The sequence below is a fragment of the Harpia harpyja genome, chromosome 1 (assembly GCF_026419915.1).
Source record: "Harpia harpyja isolate bHarHar1 chromosome 1, bHarHar1 primary haplotype, whole genome shotgun sequence".
Taxonomy (NCBI): domain Eukaryota; kingdom Metazoa; phylum Chordata; class Aves; order Accipitriformes; family Accipitridae; genus Harpia; species Harpia harpyja.
The window spans coordinates 69,446,529-69,464,582 of NC_068940.1; the positions used below are offsets into that span (position 1 = coordinate 69,446,529).

The 18,054-nt window shown below is 41.9% G+C and overlaps 1 protein-coding gene across 3 annotated transcripts in view; it reads left to right on the forward strand.

The window, feature by feature from the left end:
* The first annotated feature begins 877 nt into the window (after nt 1–877).
* Nucleotides 878–18,054, forward strand: part of RFTN1 (raftlin, lipid raft linker 1) — a 96,464-nt gene continuing 79,287 nt past the window's right edge. Inside the window, exons 1-2 of one of the 3 annotated variants that reach the window (XM_052798722.1) lie at nt 878–895; nt 11,914–12,069. In XM_052798722.1, coding sequence (XP_052654682.1) covers nt 11,925–12,069 — 145 coding nt within the window. In that variant the 5' untranslated portion in view covers nt 878–895; nt 11,914–11,924. Of the gene's footprint in view, nt 896–1,340; nt 1,511–1,987; nt 2,214–11,913; nt 12,070–18,054 lie in introns of those variants that run through there. The other 2 variants (XM_052798738.1, XM_052798732.1) reach the window with 2 other exon arrangements.

The following is an 18,054-nucleotide window of genomic DNA, read 5'->3' on the forward strand; positions in this document are numbered from 1 at the left end:
GTTTGCATTCTATGATAAAATGGCTGCATTTGTAGGCATGGGAATGGTAGTGGATGCCATGGCAACTTTAGTAAGGTGCTTGGCACTGGCTCCCGTGCTATTTTTGTATGTGCTTAGGATTCTGTAGTCTAGGTGGGTGGACAGCTAGGTGGGTAAAAAGCTCCTTGGGTGGTTGGGCTCGGACAGTTGCAGTTTAATGGGTTGCACTTTGCCTGGAGGGCAGTAGCAAGCAGAGGCCTGTTGTATTTTAATATCTTTTTCAAGGACCTGGAGGAGATGACAGGATCCACTGTTGCCATGTTTGCACGTGACCGCATACTGGGGGTGCCATTGACAAGCTTCAGGGCTGGGCTGCTGTCCAGAAGGACCTGGGCAGGCTCAAGAACAGGCCAATATGAACTTTTTGAAATTTAACAAGGACAAACGTTCTGCCTCTGGGAAGGGATGGCACCTTGCACAGATCCAGGTTGGTGACTGCCCGCCTGGGTAGCAGCTCTGTTGCAAAGGCTGTGGGCATGTTAGTAGGCAGCAAGCTGACCATAGCCAACAAAGATAACAGCAGCATGCCAGTAGCTTGGAAAAAATGATTATCCTCTTCTATTTGGCACTCATTAGGGCTCTTCTAGACCACATACTGTGTCCAGGTGTGTCATTCCCCCCCTCCCAATCCTGCAACAAGGAAGTTGTTAAAAAGCTGGGACAGGCTCAGTGGAGGGCCACGAAGGCCAGGGCTGGAGCACACGTCCTGCAAGGAGAGGCTGAGGGAGCTGAACTTGTGTGACCTGGAGAAGGGAGGGCTCGCCACCATCTGAGGGAGGATGAGAGAACAGGCACACCGAAAGGAGATGTTCATGCTCTGGGTGTAAGGAGAGCGGTTCTACTGCGGCGAGCCCAGGTCTGACTCGACGGTGTGGGACCGAAACCACCGGGGCAGGGTCCGCCCGGGCCTGGGGCGGAGGGGAAGGGAGCAAAGCCCCGGCACAGGGTCCCGCTGGGGCCGCGGGTGGGGGGTGAGGCGGGCGGTGCGTGAGGGACTTCCAGCCCTGGCCGGCGGGCGGAGCAGTCCACCTTCGGGCCGCGTCGGTGGAGCCGGCGGGAAGCGCCGCTGCCCTTCTGCCTGCCTCGGCGCGGCTCTCGCTGGGCGCGGGGCTCGGCCCGGCAGCTCGGAGGAAGAGGAAGTGGCCGCGGCCCCAGGGCGGCGGGGCTCGGCGCGGCGCGGAGCGGAGCTGCCCGGCGCGGCCCCGCGGAGGCGCCTCCCGCGCCGGGCCGACGCCCCCGGGCTGCGCGGCACAAACTTTCTGCCGGGCGGCGGGGCCGTGTGGCGGCGCGGCGCTGCCCCGGCACCTCCCTGTCGCGGAGCCGGGGAGGGGAGCGGCCCCCGAGCGCGGCGGGCGGGCACGGGCGGCAGCCGGAGGAGGAGGAGGAAGCGCTGTCAGTGGGGCCGGCCGTCTCCGCCCGCCGGGCATCCTTCAGCACCGCCGGGCTGCGCTTCGCCCGCCGCCTGTCCCAGGTACCGCCGCGCAGCCGCCCGGCCCGGCGAGCAAACTTGGCGAGGGGGCGGGAGGGGGTGTCCGGGGCCGATCGGGGGTTGCCGCTGGGCAGGGTCGGCGCGGCAGAGCGGGGAGAGCGGCTCCGGGTCTCTGACTCGTCTTGATCCTCTGGCCCCTGAAGTTCGGAGCGGGGCCCGGGCTGGCCGGCGTGCCCGGCTTCGGAGGGGCTGCTCGAGGCTGGCGCCGGGGGAGGCACCCCCTCCCTCCCTCCCGCCCTCTCCCCGAGCGGATTTCGGTTTGTGCAGCGCTGGTAAACCGCTGCTCCGAAGGGTGCCGCCCGCTTCGGTCCTGCCGTTTGCCGAGGGGCCGGTGCGGAGCTCGCCCGCGCTGGCCGTTAGGCCCGGGAAGGCGGCGGGGCCGGCGGGCGGCGCCGTCCTGTCAGGCGCTGAGGAGACCCCCACGGGCTCCGCCGCGGCTTTCTGCGGCCGGGGCGCTTGCGGGGACCGGAGGCGGCTTCGCTGAAAATCGCTTCCAGCCAGCGCGGTTCTTCGCGTCCAGCCGACGCCGCGGTGAGGCAGAGCCGGGAAAGGAGGAGAGCTCTGAGAGGAGCCGGGGCGGGTGCCCGCCCGCCCGGCCCGGCGCGGCGCCGCGGCGCGCCGCTCGTCACATGCCGGGCACCTGGAAGCGGCGGTACCGCGACGTGCCATCGTGTGGCTAGCTGGGGTTTGTGACTTTACAGTTGTTATTTTCAAAGGCTGGGCTGGATCTTGTCTTTTTAAGTCCGCGATACTGTTTCAGCACATTTTTACTACAACATAAGGAGAGGTAGTGTGACGATGGATCAGCAGTTGTGTATCTGAGTGTGAAATATGTCTCCTCTCTGGTTTATCGAAATTCTTGTCAGAGCAGCTAATTCTCGCAGCCTGTGTATTTCTGGAAACGGGGAATTTAGTTGGGTGGACTTTTACAGCTCTTCCGTGATACTTCCAACTCGGTCAGGTAACTAATGGGAGACATTTGTTCTCCGTTACGATTGAGCGTGCTTTGCACCCAGAGCGCTGCCAGCTCGGACCGGGGGCACAAGCTGAACCAGAGGCTGCTGTGTGGCAGGACAGGGAGCAGTGCTGGAGTCGTCTTAGGGTCCTGGTAGGGCTGGCGGTTGTGCTGAGGTGACTGTTGGATGTACAATAATAAAAATTTAACTACACCTGACAAAACGTTCTTTAATGTTTTCAGGCAAAGTTTGGAAGCTATGGTATGATTGTATACCACTTCTGTTTTTATTCCTGTAAAAAACAGATTATGGTTTGGGTGGGTTTTTTTTTTTAGTAGGAGAATAACTAACATTGTCAAGTGATAGCTGATCTCTACTTTATAAGGGGAAATCTTTTTGTACATCTGCTTTTATGTTTTATTTTTAATGAATCCAAACCATTTCAGCCTCTGGTGTTGAATAACAAGTTACTGGCAATAACCCTCTTTTTCACAATACGAGTGGTCACATTTGTGTATTTAATTTCTGTTTTTTCTGTGAAAAAAAAAAGTCTCAGAATGAAGGGTTATTTTAGGAATCTAACTTAACCTCAAGTTAGTTACATTAGGCAAGGGGCTTTCCACAGCTTGAACACTGGCATTCCCCTGGTCTGAGAGCAAGAATGTAGCACGAAATGAGTATATACAGCTGTGATTAAATACCTAGGGGAGTTCTGAGCTGTGGTATTGGGAAATGCAGATACCGTATTGGGTATAATGAAGTGGCCTTAGAATCTGTGGTGAAAAAGCTGAAAAGCTGGAGCCACAGCCTTTTGAAGAATGAAAATAAAGATCGATGAAGTCTGTATTTTAAATAAATAAATAAAGAAAAAAAATCACTTAACTACTATTCCATCCCCCAACTTCATGTGAGATCCCACAGCTTCACGCCTGGCTCCAGTGGTCCACTTTACTTTTACCCCAAATCAGTTGGCCAGGGTTTTACTCCATGGCAAAGTAGCAAAAGACAGTAAGCATAGGACTGACAACTCTGTCTAGCTTTGTGTTTTGCCATGGTTTTACTGGCTGTCCTTGAAGCTACTGTGCATACATTGCAATATGCGTCTGTTTTTCACGCCTGTTTTCTTTGGGTTCAGAGTGGTGTGGGCTTAACTTTAAAGGAAAGTTGGATTCATAGATTCATATATAGCATTCCTATGCATGCTTTTTTCAGGTCCATTCAGTCTTTAATTTGCTAGACAATAAATGTTAGCTGCTATAGTTTCCCCTTAAGTTCTTGAGAGTAGTTCTCTAGTCCTTCTTAGCATCTCGGTAGTCTCCTGTCTTCACGTGGAGGCATCTTGCTTGAACATTTGCAGCCACGGTATTTCAGGAGAAATTTTACCTGTGCTTTGTCCAGTGACATTAACACTTTGTTATCTCCACCAGAAATACCCTGCCTAAAAGTAGTTTGCAGAAATATGTGGTACCATCTGAATCTTTTGCTGTACTGAAAGACAGCATCATGGTATCACTCAGCAATAAATCTTTTGGATGAGCGTTATAGGGTGATGTGGGTGGGGTAAGAAGCAAGGGTATCCTACCAACCTGTTCCTCAGATTGCTCCCCAACACCAGCACAACACTTGCCTTACTCCTCCACTAGTTCTCTCTGATCCTGTTTGCTTTTCATCCTCCCACCCTCTCGTCCACATGCACACACACACAAAACAGCTTTGTTTCCCTAGAGAGGGTTAAGCGCAGCTGGTGGCAGCCCCTGGTTATGGGCAGGGAGCCTGCAGAGGTAGCCGGATGACCTGCAGACCCAGGGACAGTGCAGAGGAAAGTAAGTGTGTGTTATGCAGGGCAGCAGAGTTGAGCCAGAGATTAGTGTTGTGTGCACTGTAATAAAAATAATAGCATCTAATAATACTTTGCTGAAATCACGTTATCATGGTGGTGTGTTATTTGATGTGCTGCATAGTAGGGCTGTGCTTCCTCCATGACTTGTGATTAAGCCCTATCAGTCTGTTCTGACTTTGCTAAATCCGTATCATATTTATCTGTGTATTATTTTGTTTTCTTATTAAAGCTTCCTAAAGCTTAGCAAACTCTTCAGGCTAGACTAGCAATTGTCTTAATTGGACAAATTTTATGTTTTCCTCCTTTTTTTCATGTAGGCAATACATTTTCTTGTCTCCCAGGGAGATGGTACCAAAGCTGGTGCAATAGTTTGTTTTTTAATTCGAGCAATTGGATGTGCAGTTCATCATGACAGGTCTTGCTGAGTTCTTGGTATGAGCCCACATTAGTTCTCCTGATTTGCACTCTGCTTCCGTTTAGTTGTAGTATCTTTGGCCTCTAGCTGGGCTTGACTTCTGGCACATTTCACTTGATGCTGGTGTTTCTTGTTCCGAGACTGTAGTTTCCTCTGCTGAGCTTTTTTTCCTGTCCTTTGAAAGGTCTCTGCTTATTCTACCTTTCCTTCTTTATTAGGTAATTCATCTCACTGGGTCTGGAAACCTTCTTATGAATTCTCTTGTCACTTCCTTGGGTTACAAATTCTGCAGATATTCATATTGTAGTTTAAACATGTTCCAGACCTCCCCTATGCTCAGGTCCTCCAAATTTTCATTCCTGTTCATCTCACTAATGAGTTCCCCTAGTTTTTGAGATTTCCCTTTTGAAACTGAAAACCTTTAACTGCAGATTTACTTTGGTGTCTCTACTGTTTAATTTAAATAAAATCAATCATCAAGAATAAATCTGGGATTATTCTTTCACCAGCCTTTCTATAAGCAGAGATTTAGTTATCAGCTGCAAGTCTAAAATCCTGATAGTGCTAGTCAAATTGGTAAGTATATGGTGAAAAAATTGGTCAGTTGTGACATACAGCAATAGATAGGACTGATTTATGGTAATTGTTCTTTGTATTTGCAAAATAAGTCTTTGAGAATCTTTTAAATTACTTGATAAACGTTAGTTACTTAAACAACTGGTCTTCCCCACAAATAAAAATTATTGCAGTGTTTACTGAATATATGTTTACATAGTTACCTGTATGGTAATACTCTTCAAAAAGGACCAAGCAGGTATCTCTTGGTACAGAATTTTCCTCTTAATGAGTGTAATCTCACAAAAAACCTAAACAGTGGTAAGCCAGAGAGGGAAAAATGGGGATATGTCAGGAGTGTGGCTCTATTCTGGGAACGTATAAAGGGTCATCCTAGCGTACTAGTCTCCTTTCTTTGTTTACCTGTATACGCAGTTTGTCAGGTCTGGTGTTTTTAATCCTCTGCTTCAGTTATGCTTCCCTGCCTGATGTTTTTTTGCCTTGTTACTCCTCTTCTGCTTCATTGCTTTACCTATGCTAGGAAGGGGACTCAACCATAATTTGCACACTCTCTCAGGGTTTGTTTAGAGCTGAATGGGGGGCTAAACACTGGTGTTTTGTAGACTGGGAAGGATGCAAGAATTAAGTGACCACATGCCAGCAAGTGAACTGAGCTGAGCATGAAGTGCTTATTATTTTGAAAAAGGAAAGGTCAGGATTGCAGGAGTCAGCGTTTAAGAAAATAAGCATGTCTCATTACTGCACAACAAATGTGAAGTCCTGTAATTATTTGTAAAAGCCTTCTAGCATCCCTGTGAGGTAGCTAAGTATTACCCATGGAAGGAAGAACCAGGATGAAAGGACTTAACCAAAATCAAGAGAGAAAAGCTATTAATACATTGCAGTTATCTTGTTTCCCAGCTGCTGCACTCATCAGTAAGAACACTGTATTCCATAATTTTGTGAAAGGAACTTTAGCAGTAACTTACGATACGTATTTTAAAAAATAAATTAATTCATGATAAAACTTAAAAAATGAGGTCACTAGTTCTGGACAATAAATATTTTAAATGTGATAATGGAAGCAAGCATGTTCTCAGTAATTGCACTTAAAAACAAGCTGGCAGTAGCATAATTTGCCTGTACGTTTTCTTTGGATGCCATTGTAAGTATTAAAATTACCTTGTTTCTCTTTCAGGTGGCAGTGTAGTGCACTTACATGTGTATTAGAATATTCAGTCTAATGGTATATACTTAGAAGTTGACTCCAATATTATAAGTGTTTAAAAGAATTGTTTAGCGATTCTTTTCAAATCATCCCTGTAGGTAGTCATTGATGTAATGCTTTCTGTAATATTGATATAGTTGAAATAAACTGTTTAGCCAATATATACTTAGTTGATAAACATCCCTTAAATTACTTAGTCTGGTTATCTATTCAAGCTTCCAGTAGCCATGTGGCTCTGCTATGTTTCAGTGTAATTTTCATTATTATTCCTTGGAGATAAATTGTTATGGAGTTCTATGAAAGGAGGGGGCGATGCATCAGAAAATTACCTCCATTTGTTCCCCCCAAAACCCCAAACAGAAAATCAGATAGAAGGCAAGGGTTTTTTTCTTCTCTTCTTTGTGCTCTTTTCCTGCTGAAAAGGAATCCTGGGGCCTCAACCACTATTGACAAAAATAAGTTGTTAGCTACATGATATTATTTTATGCTTCTTGTTCTTCTTTGCTAATTCTGAACTTGTTGTATTTCATCTATTTTGAACACAAGCTGGTAAAATGAGAAAGCAAACCCAAGCTGGCGAGGGTGTTTTAACAAAGCTTAGGTTCAGAGATGATGAGTTGAAAACTTGGCAGATCTCTGAGAGCTATAAAAATTACTATGTTTTATTCAAGGTACAGTTGTTTTCATGGATCACAGAGGTGCTTAAAAGTGGAAATACTGTTTTTTTTCTCTTGCTGAGTACAATTCATTGTAGATTTTTTTTCTCATGGCAAAGAATGGTACCAGTTTCAATAAAACTTGCATTGGGAAGGAGTGTTCAGGGGCAGGTCATTTGCCATGCTGGGGTGGGTTTCTGTCCCATTCCTCCAGACGCTCTCCAAAAATACATGATGAAGGACAGTAATGGGGAAGAGGAGGTGGCAGCAAGAAGCTTATTCTGTGGCTTGCAAGTTGGGCATTTGCTTGGGACGTACAAATCCTGGATTAAATTTTTGAACTCAGTTTAAAGAAGCAAGCTGCTTGTTTCTTAACCAATGGGGGCCTTTGCTGTCATTCACAAGACGAACTTAGGAATTAATTGACTGTAGGCTTTCCTGTTGTTCTGCAACTCATCACAGCTTCCATTTTTGATGTTTCGCAAAATTAAAATGAGATACAGACTAAAAAAAACGCAATCTGTTGTTAGATCTGGGTTTCAGTTCTAGTTTTATCATCATGTGGCTGAACACAAGAACAATTTTAGAGATTATCAAGATCATAGGGCACATGTAAGATTAATTCTCAATCTAAGTGAGTTTGTGGACAGAGTTAGTTTTTCCAGCATGTCTAGCTGTAAGAGCCCATAGCTAAATCTTAATTTTAGTGGTTAATATTCTTCATTAGGTGTTAGATGTTACTTTTTCTCTCACTCAACGTATTTCTTGTAAGTATGGAGGAACTAGCGAGTTGATAATTTTTACATTAATGAAAAAGTTTGTCTTAGAACCTACTGTAAAGCAAAAAATATTTCAAAATTTGGCAGTGTTTTTGAAGAATTGTTTTTAATTTACTAAAAAGTGAATATTAATGATAATATTTTGTTTTAATACTGAATAAGAAAAAGTGGAATTCACATGCGGATATAGAAAGCCAGGATAAATGTATGTAGTACAGTAGCCTTAAGCATCCTTTATAGCAAAACAATATACCTGCTGAAAAAGGGGATTGAAGTGGGTTTAGATTACTTTGAATGCATCAGTGATGAACATTTCTTACAGCACTGTCTGAGAACTTCAATGTAGAAAATTAAGAAGGTGTATAATGTCCTGTTGACAACTAGATTTGTAACTGAAAAGCAAGGAGATGTTTTCAGACAAGGGTGGAAAGACTGAACAGCACTAACTCTGCTGCAAAGGAAAGGAAGGAAGAGGGTAATAACTAACGTTAAAAGTCTTTGGAAGGTTATAAAGCAAGCTGTCCCAATAGGAAGTTTGTGGGATAACATTGAGCAGAATTTGGTGATTCAGTGATTACTTGTCATACACACATCATCAGTATCTTTGAGAAAACTTTAAGAATTAATACAACTCTGGAATTTTTTTAATACTTAGATTCTTGTATTAAAGTAGGAACTTTATTTCTTAAGATTTATTTTCTACTGCTGCAGCACTTGCATCCTAATTACTGTGGAAAAGATTGAGATGTTGTGAAACTTATTTTTTCTACAGATACCTCATTTTTATTCAAGTGAAAACATCCTTTTCTGTATGTGTGCTTTAGTAACATAAATATAGTTGTCTATGCTTAACAAAATATGGGGAAGTATTTATCCTCAAGGATACTAACTGAAGTTTTAGCTAAGCAGCAGGAAGGTGAAAATCAGTCTTCTGGTAAGCAGAAACTCAGTGAATTAATACAAAAAATGTATGTTTTCAGTCGAGTCCCAAGTGGGCAGGTATCTCTGTGCTGAATGACTTGTGGGTTGGCAGTTTGCAGAGATCACTACTTGCATGGGCGATGAGGATGGACTGGTTTTCTCAAAAGGGCTGAGGAAATGTTTGCTAGAGAAGCACAGGAGAGTGTGGCTGCTGCTGGAGGAGCAGGCTTGTATTTTCTAGCACTTTCACCCCAATTTAGGAAAGAATGCAAAAGTCTCTGTGATGTGAAATACTGGGTCCCCAAGGCCTCCTTCTGCAGCCATCACTGTCTGAAGAGTCCTGTGGATTTCAGACTCTTTTTGTAACTAAGGGTTGCAGGCACTGCGGCTTAATGACCTCTGAAATGGAATTTTTTTCCTTGCAAAATGCTGTACTGTATACTTATGATGTGTAAGAATTACTGGGCCATTGCTGAAACAGGAAATTTGATACACTTGCTAACACTTATTGCTATCTTAATTCCTCACTCTACAATATTAAAGCACAACTATGCTGCTAGATGTGTTTCATTACAGTCTGTGGAAATACATATAGTATCTTGTTATGCACATTGATATACAATATACATTTGTATGTTAAAATAAATAACATTTTAGACTTAAGCTAATCGTATTGCACAGGCAAAAGAAAGAAGCAGCTGTATATATGAAAGAATAATCCTTTTCTTTACTTAATGGTAGTAGTTGTCATTACAAAAAAAAAAAAAAAGTAGAAAGTATCACTTTGGGAAGAGAAAAAGATCCTGAGGATTTTTAACCTTAAATGCCAAAAGAAAAAAAAAAAATCCCCAAACCTAGCTTTCATTTATAGAAATTGTTAAAATAAAGTAGTTTTTAATTTTCTCTCAAAATAAGCAGGGAAGGTTGTTTTCTGTTGGATGAATCCACCAAATATTTAAAGTTCAGGAACATGTATGACACATCATCCATTTTTCTTGATGTTGCAGGTCTTTCTAGCAAATGTTTTTTCTGCTTCCAGTTCCTGTGTGATCAAATACTTACTGTGGTATTTTTTTAAGGTTTGATGTGTTGGTCAGTCCTATTTTGATGTATTTATTAGTGACTTTGCAATAAGATGTAGGTGTGCGCTTACGGAGTCTGCAAATGGTGTGAAGGTGGGCAGCATTGCTGAGCATGGAAAGACTTCCAGCTCTTCAGGGGTGCAGGAGAATGGGATGATTTTATTACTGAGTAGTAGAAATGCAAAGGAATAGAGCAAAGTTATAGGGGATGAGTTGGAAACTCCTCAATTAGCTGTGTTGGATAAAAATAAAGAGAAATGGGTTCTTTGTCTACTAGGAAGCTGGTGGTAAACTGTGAATGTGATTTATCTGTCAATGATGATTTGGGTGCAGTAAGCATGTTATTTGTAGTAGAGACAGGGAAGCATCAATGTTATTTTAATAGGCCTTGTTAATATCTCATTTTGAGCATATGGTCACCTGTGTTCACATAGAAAAATGAAAACAGGAGTGATGCATATGAGAGTGAGTGAGGTGATGAAGGGAGCAGAGATCCTGTCTTCTAAGTGGCTGGAAAGGACTTGAGCACATTTGTCGTAGCAAAATATGGGAAGGGATTTGGTAACTAATCATAAAAATGATTTCACAAGGAAATACAAAGGAGGGACAAAAATAAAAGTTAAAGCACAATGTAAGTATAAATAAATTTCTACAAGCAGATTCCAAATACATTGGGACTGGAAATTTGACCGGCTTTCTAGCCATTTGGGGGATGGAGCTGTGGCATAAGCGTACAAGCATCTCTTTGGAGATAGGGAGCCTGAACTGGTTTTTCATTCTCCACTTTATATTTATTAACTGTCAAGGTAAAGGCGGCCCTAGTCTGTGACTGAAGTTTTTCAGGTGCTTGTTGCTATCTGTCAGAGGTTGCAGGGAGGCTGAAACACTGATCTTTGTGATGCTTCATGCAGCACGTTTACACTGAAGGATCCCATGCCTCAAAGTGTCTGGGGTGGCCTGTGGGAGCTCCTCTTCGTCACTGAGTGTTTATTCTGCATTTCCCTCCCCATCCCCAAAGCATGAGTTTCTCTGCGGAAGAGAATATTGGGTGGGCTGTAATGAAAAACCTGAGGTGCCTAGCTGGTGTGTCTTTATCTTTTCATACTCACTGCTGGTTGAAACAATTTGCCTCAGTCCGACCAGCATTGTTGAAGAGGAACGAGAGGATTTGGATCATCTGCGTATTTTCACGGAGCAATTCTTCTATCCTTTCATACTCAGATGAGCCATAATGTGCAGGATATTGAGAAACATTTACTGTGTAGCAGAAATGGTTGTAAGGAGTAATCCTTTAAAATGTTGTGGGCTGGCAGATTATTAAAGAGAATTAGATTTATCTAGTCCAGTTCTGTGGCCATGTGCCTCTTCTGATTTGAAGATGGCTTCTATAAAGTGCCACTATTTCCTGTGGTTTACCTGAAAAAATGAGGTGGAAGGAAGTGAGGTAGTCTTCTAAATGCTGGTAGTTCTCTGCAAACCTGCTTTTTCTATTGAATTACAAGTCTAGATATTAATTTGAGTGTTACAGAGATCTGTGTAAAAGATAATACTATCTGCTCTCATAGTAACTGCATGTATAGAAATTGTTATTAAGTTGTCAACCCTTATATTAGCAAGTTATTTTGCATTTTCAGCCCCTTTTTATAATGGAAAATGTGTCTTCCAGAGTATACTATTGAATACATTTGAAAGATGCAAAATACATGCATTAAACTGTCAATTTTCCAATAAAATAATAGCATGCCTGAGGGTTGATATGTGTAGTGTATACTTCAGTTACTATCTGAGCATTTATTTAATTACACTATTTCATATAGTTTGTAGGCAGCTTGTATTTAAAAACTAAAAATCACCATAATGCAGTAGTGTGGTGCATGAAACCAGAAAGAAAAAAACAAAAGGAAAGGTGTTGATACATTTTCCCTTTTCCCTTTCCCTCCCTCTTTGTATCAGGAGCTGCTGAAATGGGTTGTGGATTGAACAAACTAGAGAAGCATGATGAAAAACGACCTGGTAATATCTATTCAACTTTGAAGAGGCCACAGGTAGAAACCAAGATAGATGTTTGCTATGAATATCAATTCCTGGACTTCACGACACTAAATGATAGTAAGTACACAATGTTTTTTTTAGATTTTTTTTCTATTCAAATTAACATGTTAATTGCTCCATAATGTTTTTTGAATAGCAGTTTAGTTTTTAAAATGTCTTTGGTTTCTTTAAGTAAATGCCTTCAGTCATAATGCTTATGTGCAGAGATCTGATTGAGAATTTTCTGTAAATTTTTAACCTTAGAGCTGGTTATAGGCTATCAGATTTTAGGTTCCTTTACCCCCCTACTTTTTTTTTTTTGTGTGCTACTTTAATATGGATGATTGTTTCCTTAATTTGCATTTTATCCAAGTTTCGTATGGTAAAGCAATTTGGGTCTGCCAGGTTATATACTTTACTGCTCTTTTTTCTTACTCCCCTTCTGCTCCCTGTGCTCCCTCAGGAGTATTTTCAGAGGTTGAAGTTAGTGTTTTCAGTTTTGCTAACGTAGCTTACGTAACTCCTACGTGGTTACAAATACTTACAGGTGCACTCATGTGGGTGGAAACAGGGTAGTGGGAGACACTGAAGACCTAATGCATCAAAGGGGTAAAGGTCTAGTCTCATGCAATTTTTACCTTTGTTGTTTTCTGCTGTTTGAAATAGTCTTGCTTTTAATTCACATGACAATCCACAGATATTCCATTTCTTTCCTTCCTGATTGACATCAAGCATCTCTGCCAGTATTGCTCACACCATCGCCTGTGCCCTCTTTCACTTCAAAATTAGCCTGTTCTCCAAGCAATTACTCCTCACACCATTTGGAAATCTGAAGCTTGAGCAGAAGGCTGGGACCTGCTTCTTGCTATATATAAAACAACACAGTACCAAAATCTGTTACAGCTAGTTGGCAGGATGCCAGCTAGAGCCTCTATGCTTTTGCCCTGTGGTGTGCTGCTGCTTCTCTTGTTTTGCAAGTCAGGTCAAAGGAAAAGCCAAAGCGGTATGTCTCTCACTGTGTGAGACAAAGAGCTGCTGGTACGTCGCTTGATGTGACACCTCTAGTGCAGTTCAGTATGTTCATCCCAGAGTAATATGAATTTGTTGTTTTTTAAAATTTGCTGCAAGTGAACTTGAATTTGGAAAAAGGTGGAGGATTGGAATAGGCGGTTGGACAGGAGTGCGCTTTTGTATGCAATGTGGGAGCTAAGAAGTTTTGTCTTCACAGACTTTTCTTAGTGCCTATCTCCCGCACTGATGGATTCTTATGGTTTTCGTTACACTAACTGGGATGCACTGCAGTTATTGAGAGCACCAAACAAATGAGAGGAATTTTTTTCATGTTTATGTATTGCAGTTGTTTCTACGTTTATGTATTTTTATTTTGAAGTGAACTGTTTATGTCGTTTGATAGTTTGACAGCTTTTACTGAGATGTGCTGCACATTGTGTCATTAGCGAAAATGAATTAATATTGAGGACACACTTCTGTGGGCTTTTCTGGGATGCTCATCACTGTTTTGTCTGACTGCCTCACAAGCTTTAGCGTGTGCATTCTCACGATACCTCATGAGTCTCATCTTTGTCACTGTATGGAGGAAGAATCAGTACATGCGATAGCAATGTGACTTGCCTCAGGCACATAGGATGTCTGGCACAGAGCAAAAAATTAAACCCAGACTTTCCAAGTCTGATTAAATGGATGGGTTTGTTGTAAAGCATACTTGTACGTTTTTCTTACTCATAGGCTGCTTTATTATGATTTTAGGAGGCGTGGTTTTAAAGAGACTGTAATTGAAGTACTTTTATCAAATTCTTTGGCTCGCCAAAAGAGTGTAAGCTGTCCAGCTCCCATTGAGGTCTGCTTTGGCATGTTGTATCCCCATCACTCCAGTCTCTGAAGATGCCAGTGGATAGGCAAATGAGGAGGGGATGGAGCTGTTCTTCCTGCTCTTTTTCCTTAGTATCACTCACAAATATGTGCTCTGAGGATTGGCAGGGCAACAGCTTGTGGTTATGCAGCTCCCTCCCTATTCATGTCATTGGCTGTATGAAGGCTCACATTGCATTACCTAGTGTTACGACATTCCAGGTTTTTCTCAATGGTGACAGCATCACTGGTTCATTTATATTTTTGCTCAGAAATAACCTCTGCAGGAACCAGAGTTAATGATGAATGTTTCAGCTATGCCTGTGTGGATTCAGAGGCTTCTAAAAATTAAATGCTCACAGCCGTGTAAAAAGAACATTTGGATTTGAAGTCTGTCTTCTGTGAATCTACTTTAGCCCTTTCAGTGTGTATATACATCCTGACATTGTTTTCACAGGTTTTCTGCTTCATTAGTTTTTTAGAATAAACCATGCTAAATTATGAGTGGTTGCAGAGTGCTTTATTGTATCCTTATTCTAGGCCTCATTTACAACATTAGTGAGCCTTGCTCTGGAGACAGGTACTCATTTTTCTCTGGGGCTTTTCTATAATGTTTGCTGCTCTGGTAACTGTATCTCTCATGAGCATTTAATCTTAATGGTAAGAAGGATGTGATTATCTCCATGTTGCAAGTGGGAGCTAATACACAGATTACTGCCAGAAGTTTTCCAAGTCCTTAGCATTACTTCATGTGTTCCAAAAGCAGCTCTTGTTGACTTTAGACGTAAAGGTGGATGCTGGTCGTATTTGCAGTTTGGAACTGCATGTATTCTCAAATCTGATATCCAGATAATCAGAGATCACTTCCAGAATGTGGTCTACGTTTTAACTGCAGTATCACAGGCAGCTAGGTGGGCCTAAGTTTTCTGCAGGTATGTGTGGGGAGATATTGCTCCCCTCTCTGACCTTCTGTCAGCTCTGTGAATTGATTTAACTCACGGATCTGGCAGAACACTATGCAGTCTTTTTGTTTGGTTATCCTCTGCCAGATCAGTGTCTTGTGGAAGGGTCTGAAGATGCTGGAGCTGGTAGATGTGGTGGGAGTATGCAGTCAGGAAAAGAAATAGGACCTTCTTTAAATCAGCTCACACTGTTATGAACTCATTCCCTTAGCATCACTCTGTTGAAAACAGGGATAAAATACTGTCCTGCTGGTCATTTCTCTGCTATGTTAGCCAGAAACTTACCTTGCTTGCTTGCTGTCTTTGGTTACTGTTTACCTTCTGACATAGGCAGCTGAAGGAATGTAAGGAAATACGCTCCTTTATTACACATTTTTACTCATTCCTGAACTTGAGCCTTGCTCTGCACTGATGCAGATGTCCAATGGAAAATAGTGTTTGATCACTTATTTAAGTACTGTATAAATAATGCATAGATGCAAAAGACAGGATTAAGGTTGCAAGTGTAAACTTCATTCTGACATTTCCCAATGTTACAGGGTTGATGTCCTTGGAAGTAAAGTGTCTAGACAAAGATTTCCCACGCTTTCAAGGAAAGCAGGCTATGAAGAACCCATCAGTTTCCATTGTGTGCCACAACACTGGTAATCTGCATGGTTCTTCAGAATTAAAACGGTTAGATTTACCACTGTCCTTTACTTCTTGAGCAAGTGTGATAATTGATAGTAGTGAAGGGTTATCATCTAGTGTAGATTGGCACTTGAGGAATAAGGAGCACTTTGCTAAGGCATTTGAAAACCTTGAGGTGGATATGCTCATTTTGACTTGTTGGCTCTATAATGTCTGCTTATTTAGCCTTACCTTTCTTGTTTCTGCTAAGGTGGCCTCTTCCAAGAAATCACAGTCTGTCTTCAGTGTTGTCCCTTGACAGTGTCATCTTTTGTTCTGTTCTTTAGTCATCTGTACTATCCAAAGCTTGTGGGCTGCTGCACTCCCTCAGGTGAAATCACACCAGATTTCACCCAAATTAAATTGATAAAATCATCACATACTTGTCAAGAAGACATTAATAGGTTTGTAAATTGGATGGCTCATTGCTGGGTCAGCAAGGTGCCAGAGGAGGTGCAGAGGAAGAGCAGGATCTTCCCCCTGTCAGCAGCAGTGAGCTACTAGGTTGCCCCAACTATAACATGTAGCTTCATTCCTGGTGTGCTCATCCAGCTCCTGAACTCTACCCACCTCACTGTCATCTTGTAAGGCTCATTCCTTCACTGAGTCAGGCTCATCTGTCACTGTACAGTCCAGTCCTGTGTCATCTCCATCTTCATCTGGTTTCTTCTGACAAGTTTCTACCCCTGGTCGTTTCTTCTGCTGTTGCCCCAAGTGATTCTGTCTCAGAGACCTGCCACTACCAATGGTGGCATGCAATGGGTGCAGGTAATGCCTTGGAGAGGGTGTACACTTTAACAACTTACTCTCAATAGCTTTATCTGCAGTTCGAATGTTCTTCTAGCCCTCTGCTGGCTAATCCTCACTTCAGAGTTGCTCAGTTGGTTGCCTTCTCACTGACTTTGAGACAATACTAATGCTAAGTGGCAATGATTGAATTTTATAACAATAAAAAATTTGAGGATAGTAAAAGGCAGTAGCATTAGATTAGTGTTGCAGCAAACCTTTTGCTACAAAGCTGGAAGAGACAAATTAGGGTCTATGTGTATGTATTTCAGGCCTTTACTGGAAAAAAACCTGAAAAGATTGTATCACCTGCCCAAAAGTAAAAAATTGTTGTTTATTTGCATCCTTCTCCATATAAATAAAAAGAGCTGAATAATGATCATCTTGTATCTCTCTTATCTCCAAGTTTTATTGGAAATAAGAGGTAAACGGTGAGTGAACCCAAGGAGGACATGTGCTGATAAATGGAATAGCCTTAATTTAAAGCAACCATGTTTTCAACAGTGACTCCATGGGGCAAGCTGGTTTGTTTTGTTTTGTTATTTCATTTGAAAGAGAAATATTTCAATAATCTGCATTCCTTCCCTGCTCTTATCTGATCTACTTATTTTGGAAAACTTCACTTGAAATGGCAGGTTTTACAGAAACTGAGCCCTCCCTCTTCGTCCTCCTTCTACCTCTTCAGTTATGATGACCTTCTGAGAGAAACCGAGAATCTGATAGTTATTTACCTCTTCCCTTCTCAGAATAGTGTAGAGTTTTTTGGTATTTAGGGGATTTTTTTTTTTTTACTGACTTGATTGGATCTTTTTTTGCTTGCTTTACATTCCTATAGTAATTCATTGGCCTGATGAGTTACGACAGGTTTTGGCCTTGAATAAAGTTGGCATGAAACATATGCTAGCCATGTGATGAGAAAGAAATGGGGGTATAAATTTTTTTAAATGGGGAAAGGCTATACTCTGAACAAGCCGTTTGTGCCATAAAACCACTAAAATCCAGATGTTTTGACTGACGGAATGAAAAATAGCAATACTTCACATGTCCCAAAGAAGTTCATAAGTTATAAAGTGAATACAAGCGCATATGGTTTTTATCCTTGCGGTCAAGAATTTGTCTCTTTAGCAAAAAAATTCAAAATGAAGAAAATTATTTAAAAATTAAAAGTTATTAGTTACATTCCAGCATTTCCACCGTATTTTTTTCTTGAGTATTATAAGTGTTGCTGTTTAAGGACAATGTATTTTACTTGACAATACTCCTAATATAACAAAGTTACTACACACATAAAACCTTCTGATTTGAGGCATTTTTTATATGTATGTGTATGTATATTTATATGTATGTATATATATATATGTAAAATTTGAAAGTGTATCTATCTTTCAAGTTCTGACAAGCTTCTGGATACTATACGATAATGTTTTGGAACCAGTTATGCTGCTCAAAAAACATTTATTGCAGTCTTATTAAAACTGCTATGGCTGGGCTTTCGATTAATTTTTATTGCTTTTTTTCTAATACAAGACACAAATAATGTGTTAATGAACCTTTATAAAAGACATAGTTATTATATTACAATCAATAGTTAAAGAAACATTTCAGTATGGACATATTCTTAATTTGGGATTAAATTTCCATTGTGTATAGCCTTAAATTAATAAAACCCCCTCAGTTTTCCCCTCAGAGGGGGGGAAAGAGGAAGTCTAATTGGAACTTGGAAGTGTCATGCACTGGAAAGTGTGCAGGTTGAGGGTAGAGAAGGCATTTTTCCTAT